The sequence below is a fragment of the Candoia aspera genome, chromosome 1, assembly GCF_035149785.1.
Source record: "Candoia aspera isolate rCanAsp1 chromosome 1, rCanAsp1.hap2, whole genome shotgun sequence".
In the NCBI taxonomy this organism is placed as follows: Eukaryota; Metazoa; Chordata; class Lepidosauria; order Squamata; family Boidae; genus Candoia; species Candoia aspera.
Genome location: NC_086153.1, coordinates 341,578,253 through 341,598,297, shown reverse-complemented (window position 1 = coordinate 341,598,297; position 20,045 = coordinate 341,578,253). Strand labels below are relative to the sequence as shown.

Genomic DNA, 20,045 nt, shown 5'->3' with positions numbered 1-20,045 from the left:
CTTGCAGATGTTGACACCCCCCTCCAGATGTCCCAGGGCGAACATAACCAAGCGCATTTGTCCCACCTTCCTTTGTGGATTCCTTTATGTGACCAGCCCTGCCCAAATATCATGCTGGTATTAAAGCGATCACTTGGGGAACAGCCCCATGCCAGGGAGCGTCCACTGGCTGACCTCTTTACTCGGGAGAAAGCCTGCCCAAGGCCCCCAAGGCCCGCTCCCACAGCAAGAGCGGAGGAATGCCAGCCTCACCTCCTCATCCGTTTCTCCCACAGAGCAAAAGCTTTCTAGCCTTCTTTCCTGAGTCCCGCAGCCTTACGGATTCCAACAGATCTTTTGAACCAGGGACCACTCTGGCCTATCCCACTGATCCTTTTTTTCAGGGATCAAACAGGGAATCACATACTGCATGAAAAGATACCCACTCCATCATTTATCTATAGCACAGTGGGGGCCTCCCCTTGAGCTTGGTGGAACATTTAAAACACATGCATTTTTTTTCAAAAAGGGGGGGATAAATAACCATGTTTTTTGCCTTGTTGCTGTTCTTACCAGGGGTGTCATCTAACAACAGTAACAACAATGACAATGACCCCGAGGAGAGCACATTCTCCTTGGTGCTTGCTGGTTTTTAATTCTGCCAGCCTGGAAGTCCCATCCTACTGTAAATGCTGAATTACGGTCAAAATATTCCAGATGTTGCGCAAAAGCAAAATGGGCAAAATATAACAGCAGGCAGAGCAGAAAGCTGGTCTCTCCCTAAGGAGGGCCTTGGGCACTTGTTCTGAATGGCAAGCTGGTTTGGACACCACCCCCACCCCCGGCTGCCTTTGGGTAGAAAAAGCTTCCTGGTCCACTCCAGGTTTGACTTTGGGATGGAAGAGATTTTCAAGGGCTGTAGAACTTCCCTGCCAAATTTCACAAGTGCCTACAATAATAACTTAAGCAGCCCTGCAGGGACAAATGCACCATGCGGAATTCTTTCCTGCTAATCCCACTGCTAACACCATTCTGGTGTGAAAGAAGGTACCCTGTTTAGAGATGTTGACTCAGCATATTCCCTGACATAAATTCACTTTATAGTTGATGTCTATTAAATGAAATCCGAAAGCACTTGCTTTCTGTGGTTACTCATCAGTGCAATTGCACAAGAAACTAAGCGACGTCTTCCCTGATGATTGTCAGAGGCCCTCCTAGTCCCACCCCACCTTGGTTGGTGTTTGCTACGGCAGGGCTGCCTGGCCCACCATCAAATTGGCTGCCAAGTTTTGTCTATGGTCTGAATGTGTTCCTTTGCTTTCATGCGCAGCGAAGCGATGCTGGAGTTCCGCTGGTCAATGTCCTCCAAGGGGTATTTGTCCACAAAAGTTGTGGCGCACTGGTACGCCATGGGTGCCATTGGTTGCATGCTCTGGGGCAGGGCTGGAGGGCTATTGAGAAAGGAATGCCCTGTGTAGGCTGGCTGGAGGGCTGGGCTGGGGCCCATGAATCCTGAGATGCTGTGCACCGTGGTGGCGCTGGAGATGGGGGACGTCAGCCACGGGTCTAAGGGGAGGGAATTGCCGATCGGCCCCATGTTGGCTGCCATTGGGGGCCTGCTGAAGGACAGCATGGGAGGGTCAGGAAGCTTCATGGAGCTGGCTTCCATCTTCTCCTGCCGACGCCATTTGGCTCTTCTGTTCTGGAACCAAACCTGTGGAAATACCGGCCCCCGGTGAATGAGAAATGCAGCTCCTCCAGGCAAGCTGCCCACTGTAACCCTCGCCAAGCAGAAGGCTTGCATCCGTTTGCGGAAAGCTGGTTCTGCTTGCTGCATTCAGACCCCCTGGGCCAATTCTGAAACAGAGAGAAACGTGCCTAGAAGGTAGCCTTTTAGGCCTCTTGCCAAGTTCATCTTCTGAGCTTGTCCCTAAGGCAGTAAGTGTTTCTCAGCATCAGCAACTTTAAGATGCTTGGACTTCAACTCCCAGAATTCCCCAGCCAGCTTTTGTCAGGTCCCACTACTCTGACAGCAAATTCAAGGCTGAGAACCTTTCAGAATCTGGTCGCGCAGCTTTGGCATCAGCTTCCCCTTACTCTTTGGAAGACTTTCCAATTTTTAAAACTGTCCTTAAATTTATTAGTTTTATGCCAAGAAATAGGGATCCGCCTCTGTTCTGGCCTGGCCTGGCCTGGCTGATGAGCTTCTCTGTTTCCATGGTACCTATGGCTTAAATTGGGCTGATTTAATGAGCTATATATTGTTAGTAAGTTTTATGGGGTCCAGTTGATCTACTCTTTATTGCAAATACCTGTGTGGTATCCCACTATCCTTTTAGAATCAAAGCTGCCTAGGTTTGGCTGGCTATTCAGTAACAGTATATTTTAATGAATCGTTCTCCCTTTATTTCTGTTCTGGGCTTACTTTTTCAGCAATGTTAATTTTTAATTTAAACATTTTATATAGCCGCCGATCTCAAAGCAATGACTTCTATTAATATTGTTATCATTATTGTTAAGCCTAGGCAGGGAGGAAGAAGAATCAGCAGACCCCTTGCTATGCCAGTCTTCCGTGCCCTGGGGCCTTCCAGGGCCGTGGTTTTTAATGCCCAGAATTCCCAGCAGACACCCTGCTGGCAAGGGAATTGTGGGAGATGAAGTCCACTTCTTTGGGGGTGCCCTGGAGGGGAAGATGGGCAAGGCAATATATTCCAGGGACCCCAGCTGCTGCAATCTTAATGCCTACATTTCTGCTGCAGGTGGAGAAAATAGGCTTTGGGGTAGAGGAATTTGTGGTGCTATTATTATTATTATTATTATTATTATTGTTATTGTTATTGTTATGCTTTTTACCCACAAACACACACATAACACACAAATAAAACTCAAGGCGTCGAATATACCTAATCCTCCTGCCTCCCATTTTCTCCACAACAACCACCTTGCGAGCTGGTTGGGCCCAGAGAGAAGGACTGGCCCAAAGTCCCCCAGCCACTTTTCATGCCTAAGAGAGGACTAGAATTCACTATCTCCTGGCTTCTAGGTGAGCCCCTGAACCACTGCACAGCTTCCACGACTCAGGGCCTGGAATCTACATTCAAGGTAGACTGCCCTTCAGCGGGGAGGTTCCATTTAGAATCATGGCTAGGAGCCACTGTGTCTTCAGGATGAGCACCATTTTGCCCTGCTAGCATCTATAAACGGAGATGAGCACCGCCCCCTAGAGTCAGACACGACTGGACTTAATGTCAAGGGAAACCTAGCATCTATAAAATATCAGTTCATAGCCAAGATTGGGCGCAGCAGAGTAAATAACATTCTCTGGGTTCCGTGTGCGATGAAAAACGGGAAAAAGCCTTTTGGATCCCCAAACTCCCTCCCTGAGCTTCATCCCTGGGGAACAGCACAGGACAGGGGGCATCATAACAAATTGTGTGACACAGGCAAGGCTGGAGCGCCCTAGAAGTCCGCCCCAACGGTCCTGCAAACCAGAGCTGATTGCTCCTGCGCTGCGTTCACACAGCATCCTCATCCAGGCCAACGGATGTGCTGTTGGATGCGTCTACATGGTCTGGAGCTGGGTTAGGATTAAGCTTTGTCAGCCTTTGTGGCTTCTTGCATTCTGGGAAATCAGCTTGTTAGTTGGCAGTTCAGCAACTTCTATGAAATGAGTCTGTTGGATAATCAAGCTGGTTTAACCTAGTTAAGTTGACTCATTTTCTGGATTTGGGCAGCGCGTTGGACCAAACAGGGTTGGTTCTCCCAAGAAGCTAAGCCTCCCACAGGAAAACCCAACAACTCATCAAGATCAAAAAAATAACCAACCGTAGCACCTGGTGCAAATCATGGTTGGACTGGGAGTGGTTTGTTCTTATCTCAGTTGCCACTTACGCATTCATTGTTGCGTTGATATGTTGTTTTTAATTACTGTTACCTGCCAAGAGTCCCTTTGTTGAGATGAATAAAGGTAGTCCTCGCTTAATGACCACAATTGAGACAGGAATTTCGGTTGCTAAGCGAAGTGGTCATTAAGCAAATCTGACCTGATTTTACGACCTTTTTGGCAGTGGTCATTAAGTGAATCACTGCAGTTGTTAAGTGAACCATGTGCTCGTTAAGCAAATCATGCAGTTGCCCGCTGATTTTGTTGCCAGAAGCTGGCCAGGAAGGTAAAAAATGGCAATCACATGACCACGGGACTCTGCGACAGTCATAAATGCAAACCGGTTGCCAAGCGCCCAAATTGTGATTGTGTGACAGCAGGGACACTGCGATGGTTGTAAGTGTGAGGACTGGTCATAAGTTGGTTTTTCCAGCAGTGTTGTAAGTCTGAGCCATCACTAAATGAATGGTTTGTTAGGTGAGGTCTACCTGTAGCCGTATAAAAATAAATAAATAAACACATCTAGCCCCTAAGCTGGTGACTGACTTGGTTAACTGCATGGCACAAGCATCACCTTGGGGTAACCTACATATGAGGTCAGTTCTCATGTCTGAATGCTCCCTAATTGAGGAAAACAAGAATCTGAAGCTCACAGAACTACCATGAGTCCTGCCGGACATTCTAGATTTCTACATGCAGGGAAGTTGGCTAGTTGGCTTGGTTTTCAGGTCAGACCCATATAATCTTCCACCCAAGTAGCACCGTCTGGGCATACTGCTGGCTCGCTTTGCTGCCCTAGCCAGTCCCCTGAGCTCGTGGGTCCCGCTCACCTGAACCCGGACCTCTGGCAGGTTGACTTTCATGGCCAGCTCCTCCCGGCTGTAGACGTCGGGGTAGTGGGACTTCTCGAAGGCCCTCTCCAGCTCGTGCAGCTGGTAGGTAGTGAAGGTGGTCCGGTTGCGGCGGTGCTTCTTCTTGGACAGCTCCTCGTCCAGGGGCTCCGGCGTGCCACTCGCATCGTCCACGCTCCTCCGCAGCTCGCTCAGCTCCCCCTCCTGTTTGCTGAGGAACATTCTGGAGTCTGTAAAGAGGAAAGCAGCCAGCACTCAGGCAGGAGGTAGAGACACTGGGATTGGGTCAGAGGTGGGAAAGCCAGCCAGCCTCATGATGCTGCAGCAAAAGAGGCCAATGCCATTGCAGGCTTTGCAGACGGACCGTACTGTCATTTCAAAGGCAGGAGAAGGAACAGGCCTCCTTCATTCTGCACTGGTCAGAGCCCCTTCAGGATCTGGTCCTTATTTTATTTATGGAATATGGAACTGCCCAGTCATATTATTGTTATTATTATTATTATTGCATATTAGGAGAGACTGACTCCTCATCTGACCAGCTGGGTTTACACATTCTGCTGAGACGTGCTTTGTTTTAACCACTGCTTGTTGAACCAGCGCCTAATAATCTTTTCCTGCTTTTGCCAAGGATCATGACTGTGTTGTTTTGATTTGTGTCCTGGAGAAAATCAAGCTAATGGGGTCGCTAAGAGTTGACTCCGACTTGAAGACACATAATCAATAATCATTGTGAGCCAGACTGGATGCCTGATGGGTAGGCTGGGCCAGGGATGGGCGGCCAATGTAGGGCAGCGGGGGACAACTCAGTTGGCTGCCAGACGTTTCCTTGAGAAACGTTTTCTTGAGAAAGTTCCTAGTTTTGCACCCTCTGGTTGGTTCTGCAAGCAAGAAGATGCCGGACTAGCTCTGATCCAGCTTTTATGCTCATAAAAGCTGAATGGAGCCTCCATGTTTAGCAGCAGTGTCCCTTTGAACGCCGGCTGTTGGATAGGACGCCACCGTTTGGGGTTCCCAAAAGGCCTTTGGCTGCCGGAGGAGTCAAAGAGTCAAGATCAAGGCCATGATCAAACCTCCACCTGTTTTTCATTTGTGTGGCCGCCTTCTTGACTTTTCTGACCACCTTCCAGGAGGAAAACTGCTTTTGAACTTGACCTGCCTTTCCCAACCCACAGCTCCCATGTGCAGGACTCCAACACCCAGAACTCCCTGGGTGAATAGGAATTCTGGGTGTTGAAGTCCAATCTTTCTAGAAGGCAATGCTGGGGAAGGGTGGACAGAGGCCTGCCCTGTCGTGTTGGGGCGCCCAGAGCTTCTGGGGTGGCCCTTGGGACCCTCTTCTGTCAAGACATTTTATGCAGAAACTCCGACATCTTCCCACAGTTGCCTCTGACCTGGATTAGCAAACACTCTCCTCCTCCTTTTTTTCATTTTTAATCTGCAGGGATCTAGCTGAAATCTTTAAATAAAACAGCCACCGAAAATACATAATCCCTTAGGAATTTGTGCAAGAAGAAATGTGATCAGTTCTTTGTTGAGGTCAGAAGGAGAATGGGGGAGAAGCTTGGATCTGCAAAGTTTGCAAGCCTGCATTGGAAAAACTAGGGGTCCTTCTCCCCCCTGTTCAACACCTGGGGCGGGGGAGGCTTCCAAAACCTGGTGCAAAATCCCCCATTCCATTAGGCGGCAGTAAAGGGACTTTGCTATAGCTTTTGCTGCCATCCGGTGGTCACCCAACAATTTGCATTCCTGATCGGCTCCTGCTGTTAATGTTTCTCAAACTTGGCCACTTTAAGACATGTGGATTTCAACTCCCAGCACGCTGGCTGAGGAATTCTGGGAGTTGAAATCCACATGTCTTAAAGCGGCCAAGTTTGAGAAACACTGGGATAAAGTGACTGTCAGGGCTGGGGATGGTAGGTATTTGGATCCCAAACACCTCTGCCGAGTGCCAAGTTGGGCACATTTGGGCACTTGTTCGTTTCTTTCAGATACTGTGGGAAGGAATCCCCTATCTGGGGATGCAATGCAATCCTACATATTAGGCTTTTTCCTCCAAACCCTTTCAACTTCAGTGTGCAAATCCTGGTATTCCATTATTTACAAATACAAAATGGTATATACAAACAGGTTTTCATCAATGCATATATCTCCGGCACTGACATATCTCTGAGCCACATTGTTTTCTTTTCAATGGTAGTAACAATGCCTGGTGTATGGCATTTCAGTCTGCATTTTCATCTTTGACCCTACTGTTACTAGTACCACCGTATTTCACTATTCACTGGAGGGAAAAAAGCAACTATCGTGTCTGCCCAATGGGATTAAAAGGGAGAGGTGGAGGACCCTTGCAGCAGTTGATTCGAGGTAAATTCAAGATCCGAAGTTTAAGCTTGCAAAAAGATCAAGCTTCACTGAGAGAGAGAAAAAAAAACAAGGGGCACAAATGAATTTGCGGAGAAGCAGCTGTAACAGCTTTACTGATGTGGAACCCTGTTTGGTCCTTTTGCGGCCAAGACGCCACCTCATCGGCTAGACGGCGATCTTCTCCCATAATAAGGTTCTTTAGGGAAAGCATGACTGTGGTCCCCAAATCAATAAATAAAATCCAAACTTGCCCCCCTGCTAGGAATAAATCCAATCTACCTCCTGAGATGGATTGCTCCCACGTGCTCCTTTCAATCTTCTTTTTGCTCAGTACGTTTATTCGGTGGGCTTAATATTTGCAACTAGACAACCCATGACCCGTTGGATCGTTGCTTCAGAGATATTTCCTTACCCGATTCCTCAACGCCTTCAACAGTGGCAGAGCTTCTAATGTACTGCCTTCATTGGAAAAGTCCTTAAAAAATTCAGGGAGACATTCAGAGATGTCTCTGCCTTGAAAGTAGCCCATGTTGAACTGTATAGTCCAGGCCAACTTCAGGAAATGTTTTATGGCATTTTGTATTATGTCATCAAATGTTTTATAATAGTTTTTATGTCATCCAACGTTTTATAAAATTTGCCAAATTTCTATTCCCCGGGAGTCATGGGACCCTGATTTTGGACGCGATCTGTAAGTTAGCCCATTTGAGGTACCTCGGTTCAAAACTTGTTACCCTACGATGCACCGTTTTGCCCAGTTAAAGGTTACAGACTTGAGAGTTTTAGTAGTATACAGATTAATATACCTACTGTGCAATTATAGGCATTTTTTAAAAAAAATATTGGTAATTGCATCAGGCACACAAGCTCAGCGGAAATATTTGAGAACTGAAAGATCAGGAGGGAAATTCATTGGCTCTGGCAATGAAAAACATCCCTTCTGGTCACCCCCAACAGAAGCAGCAGCTGGTTTCGGAGCAATGTTGCATCCTTGGCAAGGGGTTGGGGCAGGGAAGCCCCCCATGTGCGAAGACCTCTGAAGCCCGTCCTCAATTGCCGGTCTTAGGCAATTCTCAGCAAAACAACTAAAATATTTGTAACCTCCCCCTGTAAAGATGGGGCAAGGTACCGACTGATTATTGGGTAAGTTGTAGGGAGAGGGAAGAAATGGAGTCCCCTGGCTGAGGGCGTGGCTGGCTGGCTAGAAACCCAGATGTGAGCATCTCTCCGTGGCACGGTTTGATGGAGGCCCTTCTTGTTCAATCCCTCAGGCTGACTCCTGGTTCATCTGAAATGGTTTTATGATGTCATGTGCTTTTAGGATGCAAAATCCCTTTTCTGAATCCAGCGGTGTAAAATTACAGTGAAGGAGTAAATAAACATTTGCTTAGAATTTATTTGAAAGACTGAAAGACTGCTGGTTATGAGTTTTCTTTCCCCACCCAGCTTTGCAGGGCCCATCTGTTGGGGGGCTAAAATAGTCAAGATGGTGTTTGCATCTATGCATGCAGTTGAAGCCCTGCCTATTTTTAAAAAAAATATATTTTTTAAAAAGCATTTATTAAAATTTTTAAAACACCTGACAGTCGAAGCTGCTCTCTGGGCAGTTTACAATAAAAAAAGCACACACTAAAAACATAATTTGAATAAGAACATATATAATAAAATGCAAAATAAAAACACCATATACAAACTAAGCAGCTGCAAGGCAGTCATTCAAAAACTAAAACACTCTGAATTAAAATGGAATTAAAATATGGCTAAAAGGCAGTTAAAACGCCTGGGGAATGGTAAGGGCTTCACTTGGGACCAAAAGGATGCTCGCACGGGGACCAGTTGTGCCCAGAGTGGGGTTTCAATCATGCAATTGCCACCGTCATGCTGATTTTGTGGACGCGCACAGCCTTCCCACCCCCTGTGACCTGCAACACCCGGGCAACTTTATAAAGTCATTGACGACCACATCCGGGGCTGGCAAACTGAATGGCTGCCCTGCCTAATGAGGAACGGCTCTTCAGAAAAAGGCAAGCTTGCTTCTGAAACGGAGCCAAGGCATTTGGCGTTCGGACACAGTGCCCCCCCTGCCCCCCTCTGTCTTCTGCCACTCCAGCTTGCTGCTCCTGGAGGAGGAAAAAAACGCAAATCCCACATGAAAAGGGGACCATGAGCACAAGAACTAAGCAGCGCTTTCTGCCAGGGGGAGCGTTGGCACACCAAGCACCAGAGGGGCAGCCTTGGGGGCTCCTGCCCCACATTTCTGGGCCTGGGATCCTCGAGGTCATCCTGATGTCCAAACACTGAGGAGCAGAGGGACACCTGAGGGCGTCCCTGCACCGGGTGAGACACCAAAGACTCTCAGCCCTTCGAGGTAGGCCAGGCCAGGGAATTGAGAGTGCAAGGACTCCTGGAGCCCGGCTTTGTTGCCGGAGGATAGAAGAGCCGAGTCTTGAAAGCCTGCTGGAGTCTCCTGCTGTCCCTTCCATACCAAGCAGAATCAAGACAGGGCCATCTTGAGTGGCTTTCTAACGCTCCCCTCTTTTCCAGGGCTGGGTGATCGCTTACTTTCTCTGCTAACGACTTCTGCATTCTTATCTTGCCATGTAGTGTTTCTCAACCTCGGCCACATCAAGATGTGTGGACTTCAACCCCCAGAATTCCCCAGCCTGGCAAGAATTCTGGGAGTTGAGGTCCACATATCTTAAAGTGGCCGAGGTTGAGAAACACTGTCGTAATGGTTCTACTAAGGGTCCTTGTGTCCCTGTCTCCTCTACACATGAATTTTAGAAAACACACCAATTTCAGAAGACATTGATTTCAGAAAAATGCAGCCACTTCCCCAGGGAGTGTGAGGTACGAACAGTCTACCTCCCCCCAAGTCTACCTCCCTCCAGTCTACCCCCCTCACTCCGCAGCCCCCAACCACACCGTGGGTTTGCCCACCCCGTTCCACCCATTTTGAGTTGAAAGCCAGCTGGCTGGGGGCCTGGGATGCTGATCTGCATTGATGGAGCAGGGGAATATTCCCCCCAAAATGTCAGGGAATGGCTTTAAAAAGGAAGGCAGATGGGGGGTGGAGGGTGGGAGAGAGAGGGGTGTCTATTGATTCCTCCTCCAGATTGGGGTGGGGTGGGGCTCTCCCTGGACCACTTGACCTGCAAGGCCCCCCTGATGCAGGGCCCTCTCCAGCTAGCTACACGGAACAGGATGGAAGGTGCTGGGCTGAACTCCTTAGAGCCTGGCACCCTACTCGGTCCACCCTGGGTATATTAGTGGGTAGAGTGCCAGAACATCCTGAGGGCCTGGCACTGTACCCACCCTGCTGACTGCATTGGATTTGGGTGCCAGTTGGATAGGCTTAGGAATTCAGTTTTCCCTCAACCAAAGTTAGTTCCCGAGCCTGACTTTATGTGGAAGAGAGTGTAGAAAAGTTGGGAATTCCCCCAAGGAATCCATACTGGTTGCCCTTCATGGTCATCCTGCCTGAGCATCATGTGCTACAACAAAGCCCATGTTCCACCATTGGCACCGACAGGGCAGGGTGTGAGGCAGTATCTTGCCTGCGATGGTCCCTGGTCACTCCCAAGAGAGGCCTGCCTGGCCCCTCATTTCAAGAGGCTGCAATATTTGTCTTCCAAATGGCTGCTTTCACACTCTGCTGCTGTTTTTACCTTCTTTTCATCCAGAGAATGGCTTTCCTTATTTCTGTATAATACAATTCAATGCAATTCATTGCTTTTTTTTTTTAGCAACGTAGAATGAATGACTGTTTTATGCATGTCTCTTTATAGACTATCTTTGGCCACCTGGACTATTACAGAGGAAAATGGGTATGAATGTGTGAAGGAATGGTGGGAAGATAGGAAAGGAGAAAGAACACAGCACAAAGCCGTGGTTTGATTAATTATGGTTTCCTTGAATGGGTTCGCACAATGCACAATGCCCAAAGCTAGAAATTATGGTCTACAAACTACAAGGTCTTGGACCTCACCTCAACCTCAAGCCAAAACGGTTTAATGCAATGTTTCTCAACCTTGGCAGTTTTAAGATGTGTGGACTTCAACTCCCAGAATGCCTTAGCCAGCTATGAGTTCAAGTCTTAAAATTGCCAAGTGTGAGAAACACTGGTTACTAAACAATGTGTGAATTTGGCAGAGAAGAAGGAAATGTCTAAAAAACACTGTTTTTGCCTCTCAGTGTCTTTGGAGACAGGGACCCTGGAGGTGGGTCAAAAAAGTCAGGATGGCAGTCAAGCCCCAATCATGTGGTCATGGCAGTCATCTTAACTTTTTTGACCCACCCCAGACCCTGTTTGGAGATGTTGTTCTAACACAGCCACATCACACCTTTTAGAAATGCAGACACGTTTCCAAAACAGCCTGCAACACAATGGGGAGAGGGGAAATGGGGGCGAGGGGTGGGGGAGAGATGCCTTTTCTGAACGCCTGAGATACTTTTTCTTCTGTGCATTTAAAACCACCCTGTGGATTCTACTTTAGTACCTTTCTTCCAGAATAAAGTTAATGGAAGATTTAATGATTGCTTTGCCCTTCTCCAGCACTGCCACATACTACCCTTTGAGATGAAAAATGCATCTAAGAATTTACTCCCATTAATTCTCATTTGATCCTGCCCTGCCCTCAGGTCAGACTGGTCTCCCCGATCTGCCCCCCCCACCCCCCGTCCCCAGTTTTCCTTTGGAGGGAGCTGTTAAACCCTTTTTCTTATAGCAAGGTCTAAATGCCCAGAGAACTGCTTCCCAGTAAGTGCAATTGATGTGCAATTGCTTGCTGTGTTCCACAAACATCTTGCATGAGCAAAGAAAGCATTGAGGATCCATCCAGTCCAACCCATTTCTTAATCCAAGAATGCAGATTAAAACATCCCAGAGCGATGGCTGTCTAGGATTTGCTGGGACACGTCCAGCAACAGGGAGCCCAGCTCTGGTTCTATGACCCAACTGCTCTTAATGCTAGGAAGTTTCTTCCCTAATATTCCAGAAGAATTTGTAACTTAAACCCATGATTCCACATCCTGAGCTCCGGGATGAAATAGGGAACAAGTCTCACCCTATTTCTGCAATGTCCTTTCCTGTTCTCACGGCAGACTAACTCGGCAACCTACGGCCCTCTTTTGTGGGATGGGATTTTTAAGCCTGGGGAAAAACAGCCAAACCTGTGGAAAATTAAGCCCATGTCCATATTTCTGCAACACCCACTTTCAAGGGGCAGCCTGTTGACCCTTGCAATCCAAATGAAATTGCTGGCAGCGGGGAGAAATGTTAAAATACTCCCAATTGTTACTGTCGCCGATTAATAACAACCACAATGGTAGTAACAGTAAAAAAGCACCTTTTAAACCAAGGGCTGGGTGTATGTGCTTGTAGCAGCTGGTTGCCCCCCATTTTCTTGTCCCCCATTTTCCACTTCTGACCACATTTGGCTCCTTTTGTCCTTCAACATTTTTTAACCATCAATTCCACTCTCCCTGTATTTGGGGCTTTAAATTTTACACAAAGATTGGAAGGAAAGCCATCCCAAGGGGCTGATTTCTTCCAAATTGCTCCTTCCTCGGGTGTTCGGTGTCCCAAGAACGGCTTGACCCTGAGCTGGGTATTTTCGCAGCTCCTGCTGACCTAAAATGCTACTCCAAGGTGGGAACTGAAAGATCGTTGTGGGGTGCACAGGGTGGGTGCGCACTGGGCCCAAGGGGCGGGGGGCAGGAAAGGACCACCAACTGTTGACAGCAGGTGACAATTGTAGAAGGGAGGCCATAATAAAGCTGCTCACTTCTTTAGCGTCTTGCCCTTGGATCCATCTGACTTGTCACTGCTGAAGAGGACCCAACTCTTCCCGCGTTATCTCCTGGGAACTGCGGGAAAGGAGGCCTGCCCGGAGGTCTCCCCCACCCCCACCCCCGTCCTCCTTTCAAAAGCAGAGGGGCGAAGAGCAGCAGAGCAAAGCAGAGCAAAGCAAAGCCGAGATAAGAGCGCAAACCTTGGTTACCTGCGGAAGCCCTGGGTGGCTTTAACTTTGCAACCAAGTCTTTCCCCGTCTTCTGGCCGGGCGCACCGAAGGCTGGGCGGCCACCTGAATTGTCACCTCGCTCCAAGCGCCCGGGAGGGAATCTTTATTTAGTCTTGCAGATGTCAGTGGACCTCGCGGATTGGAAACGAGTCCCAGGATTAAGACGAGGTGATTAATTGGCGGCCTTCCCCTTTAAGAGTGATTGACAGTGACTTCTCCGGGCAAAGTAATTGCTCTGATTGAGCCTCCAGTTCAGCCAGCAGAAGGTCCGGGCTGGGCCGGTCCCTTCCTCCCCCCCCCCCCCCCACAACTGTCTCCTACACAAAAGATTCTTCCCTTGTAATCCCCTCATTACAGAAGAAGGGAAGAATTAGAAACGGGGGGGGGGTCAAGCTGAAACAATGGCCTTTGTCTTTGGGCAGGAGGGGGAGGCGGGGAGAAGAGTCTGGAGGCTCTGTGTGGACCCCTCCCTGGGGGGCTGGCTTGGCAAAGCTGTGCAGCTGGAGGGCCGGGAGAGGGGCTCCCACCCAGGGCATGCTTTGCGAGGAATACGGACTTCTCCCGGTGGGAACCGCCGCTGGCGGGAGGGCGGGCGGCGGGCTGATCTAGAGTAGCTTCCCCGAAGACCCTGGGCCAAGCCACCCAGGAGGCCTCTGCCGAGACACACGCACGCACGCACGCACGCACGCACATCCCTCCCGAAAGAAATTGGGCTGGCATTGCAGGCTCAAACCAAAGATCTGTCCTGTAATGCACCCCCCCCCCCCAGACACTATTCTTTGCAATCCGAAAAATCACCGTTTTGTCTTTTTGTAGCAGCAGCAACAACAAACAGGGTCTGGTCTTTTCCTTAAGTTTTAAGCCAAGTGGGAATTGGCTGTTGGGAAGCCTGATAAATCGGGACATCCAGATTTACAATCTCCATTCAGTCCACTCCCAAAATTGTACGACGATTTGTTCAGGATCTCTCTCTACTCAGAGGGCCCCAATTTATGAGTTGAAAAGGTGCCCCCGGAGAACTGATTTTGAAGCTCAGCATATGATTTTTTCCAATCAATCAATCCTATTTATTTGGCTTATGTTTGGAATTGTATCAAGCCAGAATTCCAACCAATTGTAACAATCCGGGGTGGAAAATAAGAATGGAAGTCTGGACCACGGAAGTGCTGAAAGTTTTTTGTTTTTGAAAAAGGAGACTCATTTTAAATGCATTTATGCTATTTACTTACTTATTTTTATACCGCCACCCTCCACAAGAACTCATGGGCTGGGGTGGGGGGAACATACATAAAAGCAATAATCAAAGTAACTATAAGGCAACACCAGTAAATGCAGCCATCATACATTCAAATAAAACTGTTGCACTTCTTAAGTTTTTCTATCTCAGCTATGGTAGAAATCCTGAATTCCAGAGCGTTTCTGCCCAGCACCATTTTTATAGCTTTTCGGAAGGTGGGCAACATAAAAGCCTCACTTTCCATGCATTTGTTTTCCAGGATCGGCCGTGCAGACCCTCCTCTTTCCATAACACGTTCTCCCTGGGCCTGTTAAATTCTGATCCTGAAATCTAACTAGAAAAGGGTGCCCCTGTGCGCGTGCAGAATCCCACTGCCCTCGTCATCAGCACAAGCAGCCCCCTGCTTGTTAAAATCCGTGGCTGGCACCCTTTGAGCCAGAAGTCCCATTTTATGGCGGTTTTGCCATCTGTTCCAAGGAGGTGGGGGGCTCCTTTGAAATTAATAGAATTAATTATGTTTCAGTGCAATTGCTTTAGGGTCTTAAGCTGCCTACCGGAAAGGCAGGGAAAGAGAAAAGGGCCAAACGTCGGACGTCAGCAGTGCGGCTGGAAAATGCTTTAGAGTACAGTGAGACGGGTTTATTGGGCTTTATTTGGTCCCCGAGCGACGCTTTCCCACCGTCGGCAGGGGAAGCTGCACCAGCAAGCTGTAGACGCTTTGGAGCCACAAGGTCTGAGTTCGGCCACGTTCTCCGTCACGAAGCTACCCTGCAGGGCTGTAAAGAGGGCGATGGAGCGAGGTGGTGGGGGAAGACGCGCCTCCGCCCGCAGGATTTCTTCTCCCGCTGGGCTTCGGTCTGCCCGCCCTCGAGGCGGCTCCAACGGGCAACCCACGGAGCCGTTCCCAGCCGCGGCACGGCAGGAGGGACAGAGGTGGGAGGGACTGTCCGCCCTTGGAGGGGGCCCAGCCCCTTTCTGCGTGCGGTCCACCCACCTCCCCTTGTTCCCCCAGATAAAGGCACGACTCTAAGGGTCCCCCCGCCCCCAAACCGGCTGGTTTTCAGAAGTCAGTTCCTTTTCCTCCGTACAGTTGGAGGATGAGACTCAGTCGTGACTATTTGGGGATGAGTTCGGCTTTCCAGAGGGTGTCCCTGGAGCCGGCTCCAGTTGGTTTAGAACTTTCCTTCCTTCCTTCCTTCCTTCCTTCCTTCCTTCCTTCCTTCTCTCCCCTTCCGTCTCTCCTCTCCTCTCCCTTCCCTCCTTCTTTCCTCTCTCTTCTTCCTTTTTTCCTCCCTCCCTCCCTCTCCCTTTCTTTCTTTCTTTCTTTCTTTCTTTCTTTCTTTCTTTCTTTTTCTTCTCTCCCCTTCCTTCTTTCCTCTCCCTTCCCTCCTTCTTTCCTCTCTATCCTTCTTCCTTTTTTCCTCCCTCCCTCCCTCTCCCTCTCTCTCTCTTTCTTTCTTTCTTTCTTTCTTCTCTCCCCTTCCTTCTTTCCTCTCCCTTCCCTCCTTCTTTCCTCTCTATCCTTCCTTTTTTCCTCCCTCCCTCCTCTCCCCCTCCCTCCCTTCCTTCCTTCTCTCCCCTTCCTTCTTTCCTTCTTCCTTTTTTCCTCCCTCCCTCCCTCCCTCTCCCTCTCTCTCTCTCTTTCTTTCTTTCTTTCTTTCTTTCTTCTCTCCCCTTCCTTCTTTCCTCTCCCTTCCCTCCTTCTTTCCTCTCTATCCTTCCTTTTTTCCTCCCTCCCTCCTCTCCCCCTCCCTCCCTTCCTTCCTTCTCTCCCCTTCCTTCTTTCCTCTCTCTCCTTCTTCCTTTTTTCCTCCCTCCCTCCCTCCCTCCCTCCCTCTCCCTCTCCCTCTCCCTCTCCCTCTCCCTCTCCCTCTCCCTTTCTTTCTTTCTTTCTTTCTTTCTTTCTTTCCTCTTTCTTTCTTTCTTTCTTTCTTCTCTCCCCTTCCTTCTTTCCTCTCCCTTCCCTCCTTCTTTCCTCTCCCTTCCCTCCTTCTTTCCTCTCTCTCTCCTTCCTTTTTTCCTCCCTCCCTCCTCTCCCCCTTTCTTCCTTCCTTCCTTCCTTCCTTCCTTCCTTCCTTCCTTCCTTCCTTCCTTCCTTCCTTCCTTCCTTCCTTCCCCCCTCCAAAAAAAGAAAGATGTCTGTTCTTTAGTATATAAAACAAGAATGATGATGCAGGAGCTCTAATCAACCATAAGATAAATAATCTTTCTGAACTTGATGACAATTGTTGTCAGAGACCTTGGCCAAAGCACACAAACAGCCCCCCCAAGAGCCCCCCCCATTGCTCACCAACTGGCCCACAGGATGGAGAAATGCCATTTGCTCCCCCCCATCCCCACTAAACCCACCACTTTCTTGTTGTTGTTTATTCGTTTAGTCACTTCCGACTCTTCGTGACTTCATGGACCAGCCCACGCCAGAGCTTCCTGTCGGTCGTCACCACCCCCAGCTCCCCCAGGGACGAGTCCGTCACCTCTAGAATATCATCCATCCACCTTGCCCTTGGTCGGCCCCTCTTCCTTTTGCCCTCCACTCTCCCTAGCATCAGCATCTTCTCCAGGGTGTCCTGTCTTCTCATTATGTGGCCAAAGTATTTCAGTTTTGCCTTTAATATCATTCCCTCAAGTGAGCAGTCTGGCTTGATTTCCTGGAGGATGGACTGGTTTGATCTTCTTGCAGTCCAAGGCACTCTCAGGATTTTCCTCCAACACCACAGTTCAAAAGCATCGATCTTCCTTCGCTCAGCCTTCCTTATGGTCCAGCTCTCGCAGCCATATGTTGCTACGGGGAACACCATTGCTTTAACTATGCGGGCCTTTGTTGTCAGTGTGATGTCTCTGCTCTTAGCTATTTTATCGAGATTGGTCATTGCTCTTCTCCCAAGAATTAAGCATCTTCTGATTTCCTGACTGCAGTCAGCATCTGCAGTAATCTTCGCACCTAGAAATACAAAGTCTTTCACTGCTTCTACATTTTCTCCCTCTATTTGCCAGTTATCAATCAAGCTGGTTGCCATAATCTTGTTTTTTTTAGGTTTAGCTGCAAGCCAGCTTTTGCACTTTCTTCTTTCACCTTCATCATAAGGCTCCTCAGTTCCTCTTCGCTTTCAGCCATTGAAGTGGTGTCATCTGCATAGCTGAGATTGTTAATGTTTCTTCCAGCGATTTTAACCCCGCCACTTTCTTAGGATTTGGGAAGAAAACAAAATCAAGCTCAGGCTCCTTGGCCAATGGAGAATGGGATGCAGGGCCGGGAACAAGCTCCGGTGAGGCCTGAAGAGAGCTGGCCTTGAATCCTTCCTTGGCCGTGACACTGGCCGGGTGGCCTTGGCCAGATGCTCCCTCTTGCCTTCCTCTGCTGGACAAGGTCATCTTGAAGATAAAATCTGGGTTGCTTCCCCAGCGATAACCTTCCAGCCCACCCCCAAGTTCTTGCATTGCTAAGCTGGGGGGAGGGAACTGGGGGGGCCAGTGCCACTTGCAACAATGGCAAAGCTGCGCCCCCCAAAGGACCCCATGGCGAAGGCAGAGATTCGAGAGACCTTGGAGAGCAATCTGGCCAGCTTAATGGTAAAAATGTTGCTGGGGGGTATGGGTTGTAATGTTGGACTAAGAACAAAATGTGCAATTCCGAAGTGGGTGGGAGGAGGGAAGACCCACCTCCCAAAGAACATACGTGCAGTTCAGATTTTGACCCTGAAAAAGTTTCTTCAACTATCAGGGGATGCAAACAGTTGGCAACACAGGGAAGCATCCCGTGACTTGGAGCGATTCCTGTGTGCTCTGCACATGCTTAAGAAACAAAGTTCTGGGTACTTCCTGTGGTAGAAAGAACAGGACGGGAAGACAGGTGAGTGGGGCTACAAGGCTCCTCAGCCCCAGTCAGCATGGTTAATTGCTGGGGATAATGGGTGATGTAGTCCAAGTGTTTGGAAGGCTTTGGATGGCCTGGAACAGCCTTGGGGTGAGCACCGAGTTCCAACAGCCCTTGGAATAAAGATGGGCAGGAGCCATCTGTGTTCCATTTGACCCCCTGCCTCTCCCTGTCCTCAGTTTTCTTTGTGAAAGCTCCACTCCAAAAAATAAAACAAAATTAAATTTTAAAAACGTTACTGGAATTCAGGTTGCTGTCAAACCCCCCAGTTCAAAGGCTGTTTCCTATTTGATGTTGGCTTCTTAAGACATTAAGTGCTGCAAGGAAAATGCACCGGCCTGTCCTAGTGGTGCGGATAATGACAAAAACGTTATTTTAAACAGATGCGTTTAATCCAAAGCACTTTCTTAATCCTCCCTTTGACATTTTCCCCCCCACTGTGCTCCCCTTGACTTTGATGCAGGGCAGAGCGAAATGTGGTTTTCGGCCAGGGACATCGTCCTGCGCTCTTTCTGTGCTAGATGTTTTGAGAATGGTGAAAAGCTGGCTGCAGTCTTTTCGGATGGATTGGGCAAACCTCTCTCTTCTAAGTTGCAAGACCGTGGAAGTTAATTCTAATGGGAATCCTCTCGTAAGAGTTTGGCAGATTTGGGGTGATGCGCCCAGCAGCCGAGCTCTTGAGGAATGGATAAGGAATAATGCAGTTGCCAAGTTTGTAGCGGTCCAAAGGAGCATTAAACTCCTGCCCTGCAACATGGAAGAGAACATTTTTGGGACTCAGGCAGCCACAAAAATGTATGGGTCAGAAAGGATGCTCCCCCCAGACTGCTTCTGACTTTCGGCTCCCATAAACTTACACGGCTCTCCTCTTACAGTGACTTAAAAAGTAAGGATCACAAACGACGTTTCTCTCTTCGTTGCAACCAGTTCATAAAACCAGTTCCCCCCTTTTCCTTTTGCAACGTGCGCACACAGCCGTCTTGTTCGGGAAAGGGAGAACGGGCCCCTTACCGAAGCTACCCTGGGGAGTGCCTGGCCATGCCATGCTATGCCAACCCGCAGTGGTGGCCCTGGGCACAAACCACAGACCTTTTACCCCAGAGACCCAGGAAGAAGAACAAGATGTTGGAGGGGAGCTCCAGGCATGTGTTGGCAGCCTTGAGATGGGCACGACTACAGCCACCAGCCAGAGGGCAACAGGGAGCCTGGGCTTGCAGGCTAAGGGGGTTGTCCTTGGCCTGGTTGGCAAGGTGAGGGTTTAAGTGTTTTCCACAGCCTCTCCCCTCCTCTACCCAGGAGGGTGGTGGTGCAAAGCTGGGAAGGTGACGGGTGTGGGAGGATTAGACGACAAAAGATGGTAATTGCCTCCTAGGCATGGAGCCAAAATTGATTTCCTGTGTGGCTGGGCCCAGTAATCGCCTCATCACTTTAAAATATTAATGCTACCCTCCTTCCGTGGGTTTCCCAATTATCCTAATTGAAGGCAAATTGGCTAAAGAGGTGCAAAGGAGGTATCAACCGGGTTTAATTCGCTCAAATGACAGTTTTAAACTCGGCTAAACCTATTAGATACCCAGGCTGAGAACACTTAGAGACACTGTCTCAGCTTACTCAGTTGTGTGTGTGTGTGTATGTGTGTGTAAGAGTGTGTACAAGCAAAGGATTGGGATGAGGGAGGGGCCAAGACAAGGCCAAGAGCTGGGCAGGGGGTATGGGTGGGGTGGGGTGGGGTGGGGGGAGTCATGTGATCATCCCTGAGTCAGGCTTAGGGCTTGCCTCCTTCTTAAGATCACTTGGGTTTCGGACTGTTTGTGTGTGTGTGTTACAAATGGCC

The 20,045-nt window shown here is 49.0% G+C and overlaps 1 protein-coding gene across 1 annotated transcript; it reads right to left on the bottom strand.

The window, feature by feature from the left end:
- Positions 1 to 1,249: 1,249 nt before the first annotated feature.
- LOC134490965 (retinal homeobox protein Rx1-like) lies at positions 1,250 to 4,935 on the bottom strand. Its single transcript, XM_063294367.1, has 2 exons — positions 4,693 to 4,935; positions 1,250 to 1,693 (listed from the first exon to the last, which is right to left on the bottom strand). Exons 1-2 carry the CDS (start codon positions 4,933 to 4,935, stop codon positions 1,250 to 1,252), a joined length of 687 nt encoding a protein of 228 aa, XP_063150437.1.
- Between the last annotated feature and the right edge of the window lie 15,110 nt (positions 4,936 to 20,045).

Coding starts and splice junctions, on each gene's coding strand:
- LOC134490965 (XM_063294367.1), bottom strand. CDS start 4,935: ATGTTCCTCAGCAAACAGGAGGGGGAGCTGAGCGAGCTGCGGAGGAGC. Junction 1,694..4,692: donor TGCCAGAGGTCCGGGTTCAG/GTGAGCGGGACC, acceptor GTATTTCCACAG/GTTTGGTTCCAGAACAGAAG.